Below are 20,826 nucleotides of genomic sequence, written 5' to 3'. Positions count from 1 at the left end.
GAAGGGGATAAATTGGCACAGGGTGATCAGAAGGGGAATAATCTTTTAGAATCTTTTTTTTCTAGATTTTCCTCCTTTAAAATTAGGTGCGTCTTATATGCCGGAGCGTCTTATACGCCGAAAAATACGGTATATAGCCCCAACATATTACACAGCGCTGTACATTAAATAGGGGTTGGAAATGCAGACAGAAACAGACAGTGGCATGGGAGGAGGAGAGGACCCTGCCCAGAAGAGCTTACAATGTAGGCGGTGGGGGAAGTATCACACAATAGGAAGGGGGATATGTAGTGGTGAGAAGTAGTGAGGGTTTAAGAGACAGGAGAAGACGGGTAGGTGAGTGTGAAAAGATGGGTTTTAAGTGCTACTTTAAATGAGCCGAAAGTAGGAGCAAGCGGAATAGTGCATGGAAGACCATTCCAGAGATTTGGGGCAGCTCTAGAAAAGTCTTGGACCCATGCGTGTGATGGGGTTATTTGTGAAGAAGTCATTAGTAAGTCATTGGAGCAGCGAAGAGAGCGGCTAGGGGGTTATTTTTCTACTAGGTCAGAAATGTAAGTGGGACAAGAACTGTGGGGGGATTTGAAAGCAAAGCACAGGGGCTTGAATTTGATTCTCAGGTGAAATAGAAGCCAAAAAAGAGAACTACAAAGAGAGGCTGCGGAAGAGGAGTGGTGGGAAGGCTGTGTATGGTGTAGATAGGTGGGTAGATAGGTGGGAAGGTTGGATGAGCCTGGCTACAGCATTAAAAATAGATTGTAAAGGAGAGAGTCATCATGTTGGTGGAATACCAAAGAGGAGTACAGTAGGCCAGATGAGAGATGATAAGAGCACATGCATCTGTCAATCTTTTGTCACTGGAAGCGATCATAAAATATAGTTTCCAGCAACAATAATTGAGAGTGTGTATGCAGCCTTAGTCTCTCTTGTGCTCTTTTATACATGACACCACCCTTGGCTAAATACCAACACCCATGTGGCCCTAGAAGTATGTGTGTGAGGTGACTTTTAATATATGCTTCCTTGATAGCAAATGCATGATGTAGTACATCAGAGTTGGCTGCTTTACTAATCCTTTAAGTGTGTACAGTTACTGTATGCTAAATTCTTTTGTATATTTATGTTGCATATCCTTTTTTTTCAATATTTGAACTATAGAAAATATATCCACCCTGAGTAAGCTCTGGTGCTAGATGTTATCAAAGCCTGTCTTGGTGCCTCTTCCAGTATGACATACGTGGAGGTTGCTTGCTCATGCTGAAGCAAAAATTGTGGACTTTGTGTACAAAATAAATTGAAACTCGTATTCATTTGTAAGCAGACCACCCCAGCCAACATGCACATGCGATGCTGAGCCTCTGTGATTCAAAGAATTGAAATTCAAGAAAGGGACAGGTCAGGGTCAGGGTACAAATGGCCCAGATGATGTTAAATTTCCATTAGTCAGAAAACAAGGCAGCCTCCACCTGACTTGCTGCGGCTTCCAACTGTAAAAAGTTCACATTGTCCAGAGAAAGAAGTGTAAGGAAATTTAGTACAGGGGGAAAGCCAGTACAACTGTGCAAGACTGGGTAAGGGAAGGCTGGAGGGCGGCTTTAAAGAGCAATTGAAATTGCATCACTGCTATGTTATTTTTAAGACAAAAATAAGAAGCTGCAGAAACACACACACGCTCAAAACACCTAACAAGCAAATAAATGTACCATTTAAGGGTGGGAATGAACTGATTCCATGGAGACCTCTGGAATAGTGCTCTATCAAAACAAGCCTTCCACTTTCAGAAAAAGCTGTTTACAAAAAAGCTATTTTTGATGCCATATAGAAAACATTGCACATGTGTAAATGCAAGGGAGGTGTCTGAATCTCTCCAGAGATTGCCAGATATTAAGAGGAACTGTAGGCATCATAAGCCTGCACACCAGGATAGTATAAAACATCATTTAATCCAGCTAATAAATAAAAAAGCTTTACTTGTTCAAAAATGTATTTCTAACAATTCTGTCCTGAGGTTTACACAGAATTGTCACCCCATTTTTACTGCTAAAGCTAAAGGGGAACTAAAATTCCGCTTTTAAAGAAGTTCGATCAGGCAGGCATTATTGCAAAAATTGATTTCTCTGTGGAACAGTCAAAAAAGCATTGGTTGATAGGATACCTGGAATCCTAGCTGCCTTTGCACTTGGGAGTAAATAAATTCCCATGCACCCATGCGGGAGTTACATCACCATGGCCTTAGCCAATCAAGATGGCTGAAGATCGCAAGGCAGAGACGAAGGAAGAAGACAGCGGCTCCCTGCAATGCAACATGGACAGCTCAGTATAGCAGGGTTTAGTTCCGGTTTAAGTTACATTTACAGATCTTGTTCTTTCCCTAGCCAGCAACTGGACAGTGAAAAGAAAAACTGCAGGCAGTTGAGCTCATGCTTTTACTTACGTTCGGGGGGGGGACATGATTGAAACCTTCTAAACTGACCTTCTCATGTGATTATTCTATGTTTGTGTCCTCCCATTGGTGTATTTTTCTATCCAGAGTAGACATACTTGCTCAGTCTTGTCCTCATTTTACCCACTGCTTTTATGTTGCATATCCCATGACGCTTCTTTGTGTCCTAAGTATTAAGGAGCCACTCATCCCTTGCTGGTTTTTTGCAGCCAATGTCAAATCGCATGGAACACATTGAAATCCAATTCTCCTTCATTAGGTTTACTTGTGACTTAGATATATTAGAAAGTTGAAAGATGCATGTGTTAACCTGAGAAAAAAAAAGCAGAAATAGGAAGCTGAAAAAAACGTTTTATTTTGATGAGAAGGGAAGAAGATTGGAATTATATGATGCTAAATGTATGAGGAAAGCACGACCTAAAAAACATTAAGGGAATAGGATTTAGAAATGAATCTTCAAGAACATAAGAGCTTGCCCCCAGACTAACAGAAGAAAAGTTTAAAACTAAGCCTAGTGTTTTACTGGAGGGGTAGTTCATGTATAGAATAGACTTTAGGTTTAGGTAATGAGTAAGTCAACGGAAAATCAGGTTAAACTTCCTCGGGACAAGTTCTAATTCCCCTCTGCAGCAGTCTCAACTTTTTTCATTCTTTTGTTTCTAATACCTTGTACAAATCTGCATTGCATACCCACCCACACTGAAAATTTACATTCCAACTTAAAGGCTTTGTTATTTAATTTGTAACTTTTGTCAATTTAGTCAATGACTTTGTAATTGATGCTTCAATATATTACTATTAAAACTTATTGAAACAGGAAAACACATAGATGCATTGAAAGATCTTAACTGTCTTTTCTCTTGCAGGAGCCGTGGAGGAGTTCCACCTGCTTCAGCAGGAGTACCAAGAGGGGCACCGGCTCCCAGAGGAGTGACTCCTTCGAGGGTATCATCTGTAAGGGCTCGGGGAATATTGGCCACAAGAGCAAGAGGGCTGCCTCCTCCCGCTGGCTATCGACCCCCACCGCCAGCACAGGAAACCTATGGAGAATATGTGAGTATCATTGATAAGCCATGACATTGACTTATTTTTATATTTTAGACCTGTGGTATAAACAAGTCATTCTAAATAGACAGCCGACCCAGCATTATGAACTGATGAATTGTATGGCTCCAGCCACTATTATAATTTAAGATATAAACCTTTACTTAGGCATTGGCAAATTCTTAAACTTAAACTCTGGGCAGATAAAAAAGACGCAAGTAATAATGTATCTCTGTGTTCCCTAATACATTCTGTTTTAATGCAGGCAGTGTGAGTGTAAATCGAATAGTTAGGGTATATTTGACTTGGTATCAGTCTTAGAAAGTCCTCTGCACATTACAACTCATAGGTGGGGAGGGAGAAGCAGAACAAGGAGCCAATCAGTTGCAATGAATTTCAAAAAGTATTCAAATTGGACATAAGAAGAGAGTGCAAAAAAATTAGCCAATAGTATGATTTGTCTGCTGGCTATTTTTGAAAAGTTTATTCACAGTCAGGGACTAGTGAGGAGACCTATGGTAAATGGTATTTAACTGCAGCAGACAAAGGACAAGTTTTTTGTCTTCCCAAATATAGGTGTGACATTTCAAATTTGGAAAAATCTTAGAACCAGATGAGCAAAAAGTAAAAAAAAGCTCACTGATGTTATGTATATCAAGCTGTTTGGCTGGAGTTCAGTTTTATCACTCCGAGTTTAAAAATTAACCCTCACTGACCTCTGTAATTCCATGTACCAGGACAAATTTATAGACATTTTGTTTAGCTTATCTTTTAAACCCAGGTCCTCAACTAGTTAAAAGCCTCTGCAAAATTCTGAAAATGTTGCACAGAATTAATATATTGAGGTGTGATTTACAGCAGTCTGTGTGAGAAGAAGTGTGAATAATCATTGCAGTTACTGGAGAAATTTAGGTTGCTCATCTCACATCTTCGTTTACCTGGTTTGTGTTTTACTTTAGCAACTTATTAACTGCAGAAAAGCCAAAGTAGTGTTTTGTGATTTTGGGAGCTAGAAAAAAGAACAGCAAATAGACACTGAGCATCTTTTGCTCTTAAATTAAAACTGCAATTGTGTTTCTAGAAAGTTTTAGATTCGTATTGTAGCCTGTAGCAAGGAACAACGTCAAGGCTGCAGCATTGTTTTGCTTGGAAAGAGATTGGTGAATGTGTAGGTAAGAGGGGAGATAGGAGTTCTGTAGTCCATCTGGCAGAACTGACAACACTGCATGGAATTTCAGTGCAGCTCAGACATCGGGCCTGGTTTATTAAAGCTCCACAAGGCTAGAGAGGATACACTTTCATCAGTGAAGCTGGGTGATCCAGCAAGCCTGGAATGGATCAGGTTCAGGATTGAAAACATTTGCTAACAAATAGCAAATGACTTTGAAAAAATCAATTACAGGTTTGCTGGATCACCCAGCTTCACAGATGAAAGTGTATCCTCTCCAGCCTTGGGGAGCTTTAATAAATCAGACCCATAGGGATAGAAGTCTATCATGGAAGAACCTGGGTGATCCAACAAACCCCAAACAGAACTCTTAAATATAATTTGCTTTTAGTTGGCAAATGTTTTCAATCCTGGACCAGATCCATTCCAGGTTTGGTGGATTGCCTAGGTCAGCCTGAAGAGTAACTTAGTAACTAAGCTGGATCTAGAACTAATTGATCTTGTGTCCTAACATACACTTTAACCACTTTACCACCAGCACTTCAATGGCAGTTATCTGTTTGAGAATTAGTTATAAATTGGTGCTTTTATCCCCTTGAATAATGGCCCACTGATCACATAACAGCTTTAGAACCCACCGTTCTATTGTAAGCAAGTTCCGTAACTCTCGGGAGAACAGCCAGTTGGCACACTCCAAGTCACTTGATTTTTGTGATTAACCAATGATCACGTTTCCCTCTATTCATCCAGCACTAGAATGAAAGCAAAGAGAATGCTCATTGTACTCAATTTGTACTGTGCAAAACCCATATGTCTCCATAAAGACCACCTGTTACCTGCACCATACTATCACATAAAGGCTTGAATGGAAAATTAATGAAAGTAATAAAAGTAACAGGTTATATGGACCCAAAAAACTTTTACCTTAATGTTATACTAGTTGCCAAGCCTTAGAAGTTTAAATAATTAAATGAGCTAAAGGAGAAAGAACAGTTTTTTCTTGCAACTCTTATAGTTTATTTATGGTATGTAAATTTGCCATACTAGGCTATACAGAACTCAACTTAGCTAGCCATAAACAATCTTGATCTTGTTCATTAAAGCGTTTCAGGGGTTTATGGAGCGTCTGCAAGCACCCCTGTAACTGTTTAATAAATAAGAGCATTACGGAAGTCAAATTACTTAACCCCAGGCCTACATAAGGATTCCAGAGCTTTCCCTCAAGTCTAATTTTCCACCAACATACCTTTCTAGTCTTCAGGACTTTTAGCTTACTCATATTCTGGATATTTAATTGGGTCTCCACCCTCCCCTAAGGAAGACACACGGCGAAACACGTCAAGATAAGGAGACGTATAATCCATAATACTCAGTTTATCTCTCTATGCTAGTATGTATAGTGTACATACCATAATTAAACTATATTAGTTGCCAGAACAATCAGTTCTTTCTCCTTTACTTCATTTAATTATTACAAGCAATACAAATTATTCCCGCCACAAAACAGGAATTGCATCAATGATTCCGCCATACCTCTTGGTATGTAATAAGAACTATAATGGGAGACCCCCCAATTCCAAACATCCCAAGTTAGGACTAAGTATCTTACCCAGAAAGTTTTGTTAGCTGAGTTTTAAAGAAGCTGTAAGTGGGTGGTGGCCTCTGTGTTGTGATCCAGCTCTTCAGTAGCCTTAGGGCTAAAAACAGCCGGGTGGTTACTGAAAAGTGCCGGTTGGTGGTCCCAGTCCTCTTGGGAAGCATTAGTGGACTCAATTAGGTTCTTTCTTTTTGTTTTTTGTTTTTTGTTTTCCTGACCTTAGGCTGCAAGTCTTTATTTCTTCTTATGGGTAACTTTATCTGCCATGCCATGTTAGTTTAGATTTCTGCTATTGTGTCCATACCTTTTTAGTTTGTGAGATATTTGTAAATGCATTGTGCATTGTCCTGTTGGTTTTGACAATTTTTTTTTTATACTTCTTTTTGTGTCATTTTTTCTGTGTTATGTTGCATTATCAACCTTAATACAAAGTGAAAAGATTTAGCACTATTCTATCAAAACTGATTATGTTACCCCCTAGGGATAATAGAATGTGAATTAAATATACATTTTAGGCTTGACATATTTAGTATCTATTTGCTGAAAATCTAGGTTTAAAAAACACTTAATAATATATGTGTGTTAGGGGCTCTAAGAAGTGGGACTTATTAGTAAATGGGGTTTTAGCCTATACCTGATTCTGGTGCTGTCAATCAAAGACTAAGTCCTGGGTTAAAAAAAAACATTATACTCATCGCTGCAATGTATGCACACATCCTCATTTGTACCCCCTTAAAGCCAAACTCCATTGAAAGCCATACACATTCAAATATATTAATTCATATCTGTATTCTTTATGTTATATCATTAACTGTATATATGAAAGCACAGCTTTATAAGGGCCTGTTCACATCTCCATTTTTTCAGGCTTTTGAACATCTTTTTACAGCCTGCAAACGCTTACAAAACCCTGGTAAAAAAAAAATAATTTGAATGAAAATTAATGGGTGCGGGTTTAAAGCTTTTACCTGTATTTGTTTAGAAGCTCGATGTAGCTTCTATAGTCCATTGGCTGTCCAAACATCTCCCTAGACTTGCAAACACTTATAAAAGCTTGTCCAGACATTTGCAGCCGCAACCTATTTTGCCTGAAAATGATCCAGGAAGCCTAGCTGTGCAGAGTTGGCTTTCAGGAGCGTTTTAACAGTCTGAACATACCCTAAGTATCTGAATTTACCTTGGTCTCAGTCTCTTGTAGTTCTCTAAATGCTTATTCTGGGAGTGGGAAAAGCAGCACAAGTAGCCAATCAGTTGTTCTGCAGTCCTTAGGTACTATACGGAAGCACGGTGAGGGGTGAACATAGTGACCGAGAGATAGGCTTGTGAATATGCTCCTTTTTTGTTTTTCAATTACCAATTACAGGCTAGGGAAGGGATGTAACATTAGTGCATCAGGGGAAAAAACGTGTCCCCTGCCCCAAAACAGGGCTATACTGTGAGTCGGAGCTATGTATAGATCAGGACTGCATGGAAAGAATTGCTAATCCTTTGGCATACATACTTCTCTTTTATAGGTTTTTATTCTCTGCTATATACCTTTGCTGGAAAAAAACATAGAATGGTGCCAGACCTGTCCAGTTATCTTTTTCAGAACTACAGAGCATTGTCTCCTCTCACACACTTTCCATATTGGGGTGTTTTATAGTTCGGCAAAGGAGAACCAAGAGGGCTTATAACAATGACCTTTATTATTAATTGTTACATACAATTTAAATGTATTTACATTTATATACCCGTTTATTGTCCCAGCATTATTTATTCAATTCAGTTGTGAGTTTTGATTTTATTTAAAATGATTATCATGGTGGTTTTTTATCTAGATTGTTGTCACTCACATTACTCCTTTCTGCAGCTCCCTGATAGCAGGGTTGGAAAGCTTCAATCTCTCAATATAGCCCTCTGTCATGCCTCAGGCAAATCACTATTTACAGACTAAAATAGGTGAATATTATCAGCTTACATGATTGTTTACTTGCCATGGGTAGCTCTCCTTCCATTTAATGAATTCATAATTACGTTATACACAGATAGTCTCAGATATAAGATTTGAGTAAAATGTAATATATCAAGTGCGTGTAAAGTGAAATATAGAGCTGGAGTTCATCCCAACCCCCTCACTGAACTCATTCAGCAAATTAAAATAAGCTAATTTGTGAGCAAATATCCAAACAGACCAATTTATTGGCGAAAAAATAAACCCAAAATTGTCACTTTAAAACTTGATAAACCCAAAATTGTCACTTTTTAATTTGATAAAATTCAGCGGTACCCATCGTTTAATCTATTCATTAAATACAGGCAGTCCTTGAGTTACAAACATCTGACTTGCATACAATTCGTACTTACAAACAGAGGCTGTACAGTAAAGAAATCCCTGAGCTGGGTACCTATTTCCTATACAGTCTGTGTTCTACAGAAAATCTGCTGCTCCTGGAAAAGTGCTGCTGATGACGGGTAACAGAGACCACTGTACAGGTAGTCCCTGGGTTAAGGACATCCACCATACGGACGCCTCCTAGATACGAACGGGCTTCTCTGCTCGCTTGTGTGCAGGACAGAGGCTTGAAGGTGGGAGGGGAGCGGTTTGCATGACTTGCAGAAAAAGTCTTTTGCTAAACAAAGCTGAGGTTGTGGGTGATCTTAAGGACTGAGCTCTTTCTGCAGCCTCTTGTTACTCTTTAATGACCAAGACAAACTCCGCAGTTGTTTCTTTTTGCATATCAAAGCACATCTTGCTCCAGAAGTTAATAAATGTTTAGGCTCCATACGGAAGTTTTTTTTTTTTTTTTTTTTGCTTTGTTTGTGATTAGCTCACAGTGAGGATTTTATACAGTAACTGACACCACACTGCCTAATATCATGTTGAGACAAACATCTGTCCTAATTGCATTTATTTTAATAATGTACCTGTTCCGTCTTACATTCAAATTCAACTTAAGGACAACCCTGCAGTCCCTCATATGTAACCCGGGGACTACTTTTACCATACATCATACTTATTGAAGCAGAAATAGCAAAGTTAGAGGGGCAAAATCCTGATTCAGAGAGGTTCACCAAAAAGGCCTGAGATGCTACAGAGCTATTTATGATGAGAAAAAGGAAAGCTCTGTGCAAACTCCCATCCTTTAGCAATCTCATCTTCCCCAACATCATCCATCTTCCCCAATCCCACAATCATCCATCTTCCCACAATCCCATCTTCCCCAACAAGCCCATCATCTTCTACCAAGATTATTTAAGGTTGTACTGCTGTTTAGGCATATACAGAAAGTTATGTAAAGAAAGGTAAAAAATGAATATGTTAAGAGAAACATCTGTCCAAATTGGATTTATTAAAAAAAAAGTGTACCTGTTCCAACTTACATACAAATTCAACTTAAGGACAAACCTACAAAACCTCTATTCATAACCCGGGGACTGCCTGTAATCAGATTTTGCTTTAGAGTTTAGATTTAGTGGATTATTTTTAAAAACCTTGCACAGGCAGTTGCTGCAAACAAGCCATCCCTGTAGCTCTCATTATAAATTCTACACCTGTCAAGTAGTTTGGTCTCTTCTTCCTGAGCAAACTGATCCATGCGTGTCAGATTTGAAGGATACCTTCTCCAGTCTGTGTGTTCCATTCATTCTAGACAATTCAAAATAATCAGATAGTTGGTGATTTAGCTGTGTGTTTCGGTTTTTATAGTAGCAGTATTTCCTTTCTTTTAAAGTCCACGTGTTCCCTTTTGGTTATCTCATTGTTGTGTATTATAATTAATTATTATTATTACAAAGTATTTATATAGTGCCATCAAATAACGCAGTGCTGTACAAAATCCATAGTCATGTCACTAACTGTCCCTCAAAGGTCTCACAATATAATGTCCCTACCATAGTCATATTAAGCCATCCTTTTCAAGCGAAAGGTCATCTGAAGTGATGGTATCTATTATGGTACATTGATATTTGTATAGAAATCATTGTTGTGAAAGCTCTTAACCACTTCTATCTCCCCCTTCACCCTGCTCGATAGTAAGCTCTTCGTCTTCTCTAATCCTTTTTTTTTAACTCTGCTGCATTGTATGCTCTTGTGTGTACAGTATTAGCCTTACCTACCTTCTCTATTGCTCTTGAAATTTCACTTCATTCATTGCTGATATCATAATAGATTATATAACGTTCCTTCTATATTATTCTCTATTCCAACCCCAATAGCTCATCCATCTTTTACATCACACTGGCCTTCTCTTACATCCTAATAGGCTTTGGGATCGTCCACTAAATTTTTTGGCACCTACATGTGTTAAAAACTATTTAGATTCAGATATAGCTCTTTTAAAATGTTTATAGACAGCAGGTTGTAGGTAGGAGTTGCCTTTCTAAGAATAAAGGAAATCTGCTAAAGGAAGTCCAAGTGTGATGTGACTATGGCATCATTCCTAAGCAGATTGTATATGTATATATATATATATATACATATACATATATATATACATACAACACATGACATCAGACACTTCTGACAGTTTTATTATTTTTATATTGCGCCTACATATTACACAGGGCTTTACAAAGTACAAGGTCAAATGTTGGGGTAAAGCCAATTATCCTAACTGCATGTTTTTTGGGATGTGAAGGAATCAAGAGTACCCAGAGCAAACCCACAGAAACACAGGGAGAACCTGCAAACTTCATGCAGGTTGAACCTGGGACCTAGAGCTGCAAAGGCCAGAGTGCTAACCTCTAAGCCACTGTCTTCCCTCCCTAGTAGTGAGAAACATATTGGGCCGTGGAGGTGAGATAAAGCCTGTATGATCACCCTTTCCATCTCTAAAAAGGAAGTTCCCAAAATCCTAATTATATGACATGGATTCCTTTGCTAACCGTCTTATTGTAGGTTCTCCTACAGTACAAAGATGCCTAAAGAAGTCACTTTTTTAAGGCTTGCAATTTTGTGACAGTACAGTGCAGCCATTCCCGACCAGGTTTCCCCTAGACATTGGCGGGGTTTCCCGTTGTTATCTGACCTTCCATTCATTGGTTCTTACATAGTTCTTGAGCCAACACAACTTGGCAGAGCCAGAAGCGTGACTCCAGAAATCATTCTAGCTGACTTTATGAATGCCATTTAGACCGCCACTGTAAGAAGAACATTCTTTCAACTGACCTCTAATGTATGCAGCTTTTTCCCCACTGACACCCAAAGCATTGGTTTTAGGGGTTCCCCAAGACCTGAAATTTTTTTAGGGATTCGTCTGGGAGAATTTGAAGGTAACAGCTAGAAAGAAAAAATGATTATCTTGTTACCACAGCAGTTTTACAGCATTTAGGACATAAATTTAACTTGATATAAAAATAACAGATCCATAGCAAGACCTTGGTCTAAATAAAGTAATGGGTTTTTAGGGGGTTGTTTGTAACCTTGTTGTTGTTGGTAACAACCCCCCCAAAAAAACATTCCTTCATTTGGACCCAAATCTGGCTATGGCTACGTATACATGTTCAATAATTGCAAAAGGTCTTTCCTTTTGAAAATCGTTGCAAAAGGTCTTTCACAATCCTTTCCAGTGATAAAAGACTGAACAAGCGTTGTACATATGACGCAATTCTGCTCTATGGAGTGGGGGGAGAATGACAGAGTGGCACCCCGATGTGCTCTCTCTCTGTTACTTCTGACGTGTGTACATAGCCTATGGGTCTCATTATTATTTTTGTATCAAGTTATATTTAGGCCAGTATACTGAATGTAAAACACCACATTGATATACATACAATACGTCAACATATCCTTTATCAGTACCTTTCACATGGTCATTTAACCTGCACTCCACAAGGAAAGGATAACAACTCTACTGGAACTTGAACAGCAATGTGGAAATGTTGACAACCCTCTTAAGGAGTCAACTGAGAAACACTGGCAGTTCAGATGAGGAAAAGTATATATGATGTAAAGAATACAAATAATGCATTTTTACAATTTACATAACTGTGATGATCAAGCTGTAAACATGCATACAGAAAGCAAAAATAATTTTCTGCCTGGTCATGAACTTTAAAGCTTTATTATATTAAATGTAATTTTCCTATTTCAGGATTATGATGATGGCTATGGAACAGCGTACGACGAACAAAGTTATGAATCTTATGATAACAACTACACTTCTCAAGCACAGAGGTAAGATGCGTCTGCCGGCTGACCTTATTATAACTATTTCATTGCTTGCGCACAGGTTCATTAGCGTAATGAGAGCAGAGTCAAAGCTGCTTCCTGTGCACTTCTCCTTATAGGCCAGGTGCTCTGGGGACATATATTGGCAATTAAAGTGTGGCGTTCATTGAAGCAACAAATTTTTCACCTTAAGAAAACAGAATCGTCTTTTTTTTCTGATTGCTTTTCTATTAAAGCGGTTTTAGCCAGGAGAGGCAAGGCAGAATGCAGGTGATAGAGTGAGAAAAGAGCTTATGTTTTGATTTAGGATGGTTAATTGTGTTTTGTTTTTGACCCTTTGTATAGTAAAATAGAAGAGGGCTTCTCTCCTGCAGCTTCAGGGCTTACCTAGTACCTAATTCAAGTGAATAGGGGCAATTGAAAACCAATTTTTGCAAGTGGTAGATTATGGAGCAGTTCAAGAAGCACCAAAAGTTTACTTTTGGTGTGGTTTGCTGCTCCGGGGCCTACAGCAGCCGTTTATAATCGCTTTGGAGTGGCCAACCAGGCAGTTTACCACTTCAAGTTTAAAAGGGGCCTTGCTATACTATTGATACTCAGGTATATGTAAATTAAACCTTTGTTAATTCTGAATAAATACTCTCATTTAAGACTATCTGGAGAACACGACCAGCTTTACAGATCCCAGTGCTTAATGTCAGAAAGATTTATCCCCTTTCCAGCTTGTCTGTTCAGTCCAGGCGGGAGTTTTTATAAACTATAAAATGATAATTGTTTTTTGCCTTCCTCTGTACCAACTGTGTCCATATGGTTTTTTATCTGGGTTATGTTTATTTCCACTATTTATAGGGGTTGAACTTGATGGACTTTAGTCTTTTTTCAACCTCACCTATTATGTAACTATGTAACTGAGGCAGAGTTTGCTGAGCTCTTGTTTTAGCTAACTCATAATATCTTTGTAAATCCTTTGTCATGAGTAGAAATTATCAGAATTTTACTTCCTTTTGGTCCCCGCTGGTCACATAATCTTGTGTAACTGATTGCAAAGTTTTGCATACACAAATCTTAACAATTGCCATATTTTCATTAGTAATAGGTTTAATTTACACATTGACCTAAGTGCTCCAAACCTGATCTAAAATATTGTTGAAGTGCTAAAATGAAATAGTTTCTGTTCATTCCTGCAAGTAGCTATGATGACATCAAATCAGTCCTTTTGTAGTCCCCTCCTAGGTGCTTAATTTATTTGCGTGGGGAAGGATTATACCCCGTTTCAGTGTTTCTCTGTTGGAGAAATTCACCCCTCTACTATTCATGACTGCTGTAACTGAGACAAAAAATGTTAGTACAGCAAAATCTTCATTATGGTTATAACAAGGTGGAAGTATTTGTGGAACTACAAGTGTCAGGAAAAGTTAAAGAGCAACACAAAACACTCGAGCACTGCTTAATTAAAAGTTAGTACTTAACTTTATTGGATGTGTAGAATGGTCCGAAACAAATACAGTTCAATCAGCAAGATCACATGACTCTGTATACCCCCAGGCAGTGCCAATTTTTATATCATCTAACTGAAAAGAGTTAGGCAGGAAGACGCTGGCATTTCGTTATCTTATCCAGAAAATGTCAGCGTCAGCACTCTTTTCTATGATATCTGGAGTTAACAATTATACACTGATCTTAACCAATAAAATCTCTTTATATAGGCATTGCTAGCTCATTTTGACTAAACCTCCTTGTTACATTATATTTGTGAAAAAATTTGCAGTTGTTAGTATGAGAATATATTTTGTATATTACCAGCTGCTTTCTTTCCCATGACCCATCAGGGCATAACAGCCACAACTTTCTTCTTATCAGGTCATTCCGACCCAAACAAGTATAGGAAGGAAGACACAAGATGATCACAAGGGCACAGACAGCTTACACAAATCCACCTGTACACCCACAATACATGTAGTCAGTATTCCATGTTTTTGCATTTGAATTGCTAAAAAGATTAACTCTTAGGTGTCTCACCAGTGGAATATTTAAAAAGCCTCCCCATTCCTGCTACAGTTGTCACCAGAGATAGGGCTAAATCTTCCAATATCTTACCTTATCCTAAGAGAATTCTTCCTTAGTTTAAGAGACATCTTCTAATATATTGTTGTATTTATGGAAAAGGAAATAAAGTGTAATCTCCCCAAGAGTACACAGACAGCAACTTAAAATATCGTGATGGAGGTTTTTACTTCTTACCTCTTTTTGTTTTTGCTTCAGAGCCTCCATAGGGGCACGAGGGTTAATTTAAAGACTAATAAATTAGAGACTCATTGTTGGCAGCACTTTAAATTTGCTTTTGCCATAAAACCTTTTTTAGACCAGATGACTTTAAGCAGCTTTCATATTTTGTAAAACAATTCAGAATTACAGATTTTGAGATGCTGTAAATCATTCTCCGTTCTAGACATTTTCCACAAAGTTCGCCATACGGTCATCTTCTCATACACATCTCATTTACTCAGACCGTATGGACTGATATAGCGCAACAGAAATGTTTGTCTATTAATCTGTTTATGTTCTCTGGAAGATTTATGCCGAATGGCTTGAAAAATCACTATGAAAAAATGAGGCCCATTGGAAAGCTGCAGTACATCATTTGGATTTAGCATCGCCATCTGCTTAATAGCAGTGAAATGGCTACAGAGACACTTATAATGGGCCATTCTAAGGCATGACAGATGCTGCCATGTTAACCTGTCAAGGCTGAAGTCCTGTAAGCAGATGTAGGTTATGTGTTACGAGGTTGTACGCAACGAAATGGGCCAGCAGTTGCTCAGATCATCTCTGTGATAATGATTTATGCCTTTTGGTATTTCTAAAGAGTCTAGAATGTTATGATGCCATATTCCTTCCCTAAAATATGACACTGTTATGGTCATGTTATTAATCTAACTGATGACCTGGCATATTTAAAGGATACAAGTGAAACCCGTCCTAAATAAAGACGTTTTTATCATTTTTACAATTAATTAATTAGCTTTTTGTTTTTTAACATTTAGTTTAAATCACCATAATACATTCTAGGTACATCCAGACAAAATGAGGTTAGAGGTCTTAAGAGTTTGTTGTCTTTAGAAGGAAGTCACATTCTATAAAAGCCTGTCCCCTACCAGTATGCTCCATGGAAGGATCCTCCAGCCGAGGTCAAGCTTGCCCCCTGCAGTGCAATCAGCCAGTCTAATGCTCCATTCTGATTGGAGAGCTGTTGCTTAGACGTGGCAGGGGATGTTTTGGACCTCTTCCCCACAAAGAGAGACCACTCTGCTCACTCACAAATCTGCCCAGATACTTGCTCCGAATCAACCCCAGCTGCCTAAGCCCCACCTTATCCCCTATTTTTCCCAGTAAGACAAAACAGCACCATGTGTTGGTCAACTGGCTTCAGCAGTTGTTTGTTTTACCAAAATAACTTTATTGTAAAACTTATCAAATAACTCTTTTATGAACATCCTATATTTCACTACTAGGTGACACTAGTAACAATAACCTCTGGTATACCTACTTCAAATGATGTTTGAAATCCTTGAAGGTACCAGCTACACCCATTGCACTGGGTCTGTCACCAGCTTGATATTATTGCTTCTATCCGCATTTCACCACCTCGGGAATGTATATGGATCTTGCAGACCCTTTGCTACACACTTCCGTTTACTTTTTCACTGCTGGAGATCCCACACCATAGATGAGTCGTCAACCACACCAAAGAACTGCCCTCGAGGATCCCAATTGCCAAACACATTCCTTCCCTTTTCATGACTTCCCAGGGTTGGTGGGCAGATGAAGAACTTGGCGTCCCATTTCCACACTGTACAAATCTGGAATGGAACTCAATTCCCTCCTCTGCAACCACCAGCACTTCCTTCTCTTTGCCCTCTATTTCTCCACCACTCGCTCACCATTCCTCCCCTCTCAACTCCCCTTTTTCTTTTACTTAACCCTTAACTGTCTTTGTCCCCAGTGTACACAGTCATGCAGACCCCTTTTGGACTTTGTTCCTCTGCCATCCACTTGGCCCAGATCTTACTTTATCTTCAGCATGCTGACAGGGGACAGGTTTTGCTACGCTTTTTGTTTTGGTCCACCTTTACTGTGTTGAAGCTCATTTTAATCTCTTGACAATTTTTAACTAAAACATTTACAAATAGTAAGAGGGAAAAATAACATCCAAGTTCAGATTGTGAGCTGGAAGTAAAGTCATGTGATACAGTATACATCAAATAGTTTGTGGACACCTGAGCTTTACACGTCTGAACTTTTTAGACATCCTATTCCAAAACTATGGAGTATGCTCATTCGAAACCCCATTTTATACATATCACACCCTTTACCTATTAAAAGCTATAACAGCCTTCACTCTTCTTATAAAACCATATCTTAGTGGAGATGGCTTTGTGAACAGGGGCACTGTCTTGCTGGAACACAAAAGAACTTTCCTCCACCTGTCCCCGCAAGGTCAACATATAAAAAAGGCTTTGCATGCTGTAGTATCAGTGACAACAGAATATAGTAGGTTTGGTTGTTAGGTGTCCAAACATTTTTGGCCCTATAGTGTATATGCCAGATGGTTGTAGAAGTTTACTTTGTTGCCTTTGTACTATTTTGTTTGTCTGTCTAGAATAACAAATGCTGCATACACTAATAACATGTCATCTTACTGACATGACCAAACCTGAATGCCATCTTCCTTCCTTGCAGCACGGCAGATTATTATGAATACGGACATGGAATTGATGAGGAATCCTATGACTCATACGGTGAGTTTTTTATTATTTATTGTATAATTTAAATAGCTGTCAGCTAATCATTTTACCCTGAAATGGTATGTTAGAGGATATATCAGGCCACTCAGCAGCATAGGTCTACAGACTATTACATATATGTGATTAAAGCATACACCCGCTATAATTTACCTTTTTCATTTCTAACAGCATAGCAATTTTGCATTGCTTTTGTGCAGTTTAGCTGACTGCAAGCTGTGAATAGGCTTGTAATTATTCTTTATCTATCAAGTAACTAGGGCATTTGTTTCATAAAAGAAGGGAGCAAAAAAATTATCGCAGGCTTGCCTTTACCCATCAAAGATTAGAAATATAAAAAAATGATTATATAGGATGTAGACAAAAATTCTGCTTATGTTTAAAACCTTTAAAAGTAATGCATTTATACTGGGAAAAAAAGCAAAACTGGGTATTGAACATAATTAGAGATAGCTCACTTATAAGTAAATTTCGAGTTAATTAAAACCACCTATTACAAGCAGGCATGTGTATTTCTCAACACTGTTCCTTCTAATAGTGATCTATTTAGTTTGGCCAACATAAAAAAATACCCATTAAGGACAGCTTTGGTATATGTATAAGGATCCCATTCAATAGTTCCCATTGTACTTTGGATAATACAGCCATTTGGCATCCACCCAAACTGCCTTTATGGTGCCTAATCATATTGATGTATGCAGATAAATATTTTCCAGGTCAGACCAATTACTAATTAATGTCAACAAATGGCTAATCCATCGAGCAAAGACTTTCTTTATATAAGACTGAAAAAATAGGCGTACTAGCTGATATTCTTGTAGTAAGTCTCAGCTACTATGTACCATTGCTGGATGGAAAGGCGATCTTTTGGAACCTGAATGAATAGATCTTTTGGAGGCCATCTTTTGGAGTAATGAATAGATAAGACTAAAAATGCAGCATCAAGACCATAATCTGGTACTCTAGAATAATTTCACCATTCAATATAAAGTTAAACAACTATAGTTGATGAAGATTTTATGGGCAATGTCAGGTCAATGGAGGCTGGCAGTGTCCAAGTATTCTGTCATTATCAATGAGACATCAGCTTGTATGTCCAACCTTAGGGTTCATTAAACCTTATATGGATCATGATGAGTAGTGTGAAGTCACCAAATAAAAATTTAAGTCATCCTAACCAGGGAAGGTCTACGAAACTGCCATAACCTTTTGTTATATGGACAACATTCAATGTGACAGAAAGTCAGGGTGAACCTGTCCCGTCTGCACACAGCACAATAAACCCAATAGAGGTTCCACCCTTTTCTTACTCATGGGCCTCTCTTATCCATGGGCCCCATGTTAAATCTCAAGACCAAAGTAGATTGAGATTTAGATTTTAATAAATTCAACAGAGGTAGAAAGAAAGTATGAGCATACAGTGGGAGGTTTTAATGCAAGCAGTTGTATGCCTGAATAATGTAAATGTTGACCTACAATAATGGCTGGCTGAACTTTCTGAACTGAAGTTTGCAAATCTGTGAATGCAAATTATTCTCAATTATGTTCAAGAAAGTTCAGTATGTCCAGTTTCCTGTCTTACTTAGGACCTGAGATTATTTCCTGTGCATCCCATGGATCATCATGATCATCATCATTATGTTAGTGTTTGGTCTCTTATCCCTTCTATTGACTTTGACTTTCAGCTTTTTTGTGACTTATTAAGTCAACCTGTCAATCTAAATCTTGTCACAAACTTGATATCAACTAAATACAGATACTTAACGTTGCCTCTGTCATTTCCTGCACAATGTAGACTCAGAAGCCTGCATTGTATATTCATGCAAATGGAAAAGTATAGCAGTAGTGTCAAGAGCTGCCACCAAGCTTCCTATTGATCTAATATAATAATTGGTATATCTAATAGCCAATAAAATGGCAAGAAAGTCTGGAAGTGTTGGGCTATCCCTCAACTGTACCAGGAAACCCCATAGCTTAAATATGAGGCACCTTTGGATACAGCAGTTGTTGGAAATAGTGTAATTTTAAGCAATGGTTCTTTGAATTACCTTTTACAAAAATTATTACTGCAGCAGGCTCTCCTTACACCCCTATGACTCCCCTTTGGGGTAACCCAGAATTTTCCCCATAATTGAACACAAAAGTTTTTTCATGGTGGAATTTTTTTAAGATGAATTATTGGGATTGCAAGTAATTCTCAACTACATTTCTTTAGTTCAAAAATGTTCGGTTTTGCCAAATAAAATAACTTGTTAGGTCCAAAGTTTAGTAAAGGTTGGTCCTCATCATTCTACACCTCAAACATGCTTGTAAATTGATCGCAGTGGGCCTGATTTATTGAAGCTCTCCAAGACTGGAGAGAATACACTTTCATCAGTGAAGCTGGGTGATCCGGCAAACCTGGATAGAAAACTGATCTCCAGCCTTGGAGAGCTTTAATAAATCATGCTCATTGTCTGAATTTCTAATATCCACAATCTAAGTTATATGGCTTACTTGAACTTTTAATGATCTATTTTGCACATGGGGGATGTTTTTGTTTTGTTAAAAAAAACCTAATAGTGTTTATTTGGTAAAGAATTAAATTCTATAATCGGTAAAACGATGAATTGTATTCACCAGGGCAAGAAGATTGGGCAAACAACAGACATAAAGCCGTTTCTTCAAGAGCCACAAAAGGAGCCTACAGAGAACAACCATATGCAAGATACTGATTGTACAGTCTGACGTGAATTAAACCTTCTCCAGCCCTGTTTACTGTTCAAAGTAATTTTTTCTACGAAAGCTCATTCCCTTTTTATTAAAACCGTTCTAAACCTGAATGGATGGACTGAAACTAAACCATTTATTTTTCTTTTTATCATTGACAAAAAAAAAAAAAAACAAATGAACAAAAACATTGTAAACCAACCTTGTTATCTAGTCTGTATTTGCAAAATAGGTGGTCAAAAGGATGAATTAACTATTAACTAGTGTTAAACCAGTTAGATTGACTAAACATGTTAATCCATTCTTTAATATAAGCGTAACCTTTTATTTTATTTTAAAGGGTTTTCCTGAGAAACAATAATTCGTTCAGCTTTATTTTAACAGTTTGTTACTTTTCTCTTGTAAATCTGCATAAATGACAAAAAACAAAAAAAAAATCACAATTGCAAATAATGTCGTATCTTTTTGTAATAAGTCTTGAAATGTACTGTAGTGTTGAGCAAAATTTACTGTTGCTTAATACTAATAAACTTTTGAAAGAAAAAAAAAGTGTGTGTGAAATAGTAATTTTATGAATTGTTCCTAAAAATATATCTAAATAGCGGTAAACAGAAAAAAAAAAAACAAATCTAACGCTGATATCTATAAAGGGTTGACAAACGCTGCATGGTTTGTCTTAAAATCTGGTATAAAAACTAAATCTACTTTGATTATACGATGGTAGGATTTAAATGATGTCTAAAGAGCTCCAATGGTATGGATTTGCTTAACTGCCACATTAAAACAATGCAAACAACCAAAAAAATAATGTATATAAAATGGTTTTAAATTAGAGTCTGAGTTTTCTGGAAAAAATGTGACTAGTTTTGATTTTGTTGAGCATTTTTTCACTAGTGCAACTTTGGAATTTAA

At 37.8% G+C, this 20,826-nt stretch overlaps 1 protein-coding gene across 1 annotated transcript in view; it reads left to right on the top strand.

Annotated features, from left to right (window-relative positions):
* The window catches only part of KHDRBS3 (KH RNA binding domain containing, signal transduction associated 3), a gene marked incomplete in the record, with an annotated part of 77,253 nt that extends 56,790 nt beyond the window's left edge, over positions 1–20,463 (top strand). The window contains 4 exon segments of the mRNA XM_072410632.1: positions 3,310–3,496; positions 12,327–12,409; positions 17,144–17,202; positions 19,828–20,463. Coding sequence (XP_072266733.1) covers positions 3,310–3,496; positions 12,327–12,409; positions 17,144–17,202; positions 19,828–19,919 — 421 coding nt within the window.
* Positions 20,464–20,826: the final 363 nt, after the last annotated feature.

Source organism: Pyxicephalus adspersus, chromosome 5, assembly GCF_032062135.1.
Source record: "Pyxicephalus adspersus chromosome 5, UCB_Pads_2.0, whole genome shotgun sequence".
NCBI lineage: Eukaryota > Metazoa > Chordata > Amphibia > Anura > Pyxicephalidae > Pyxicephalus > Pyxicephalus adspersus.
Note: the sequence above shows the minus strand (reverse complement) of the source record. Positions and strands in the feature narration are given on the sequence as shown.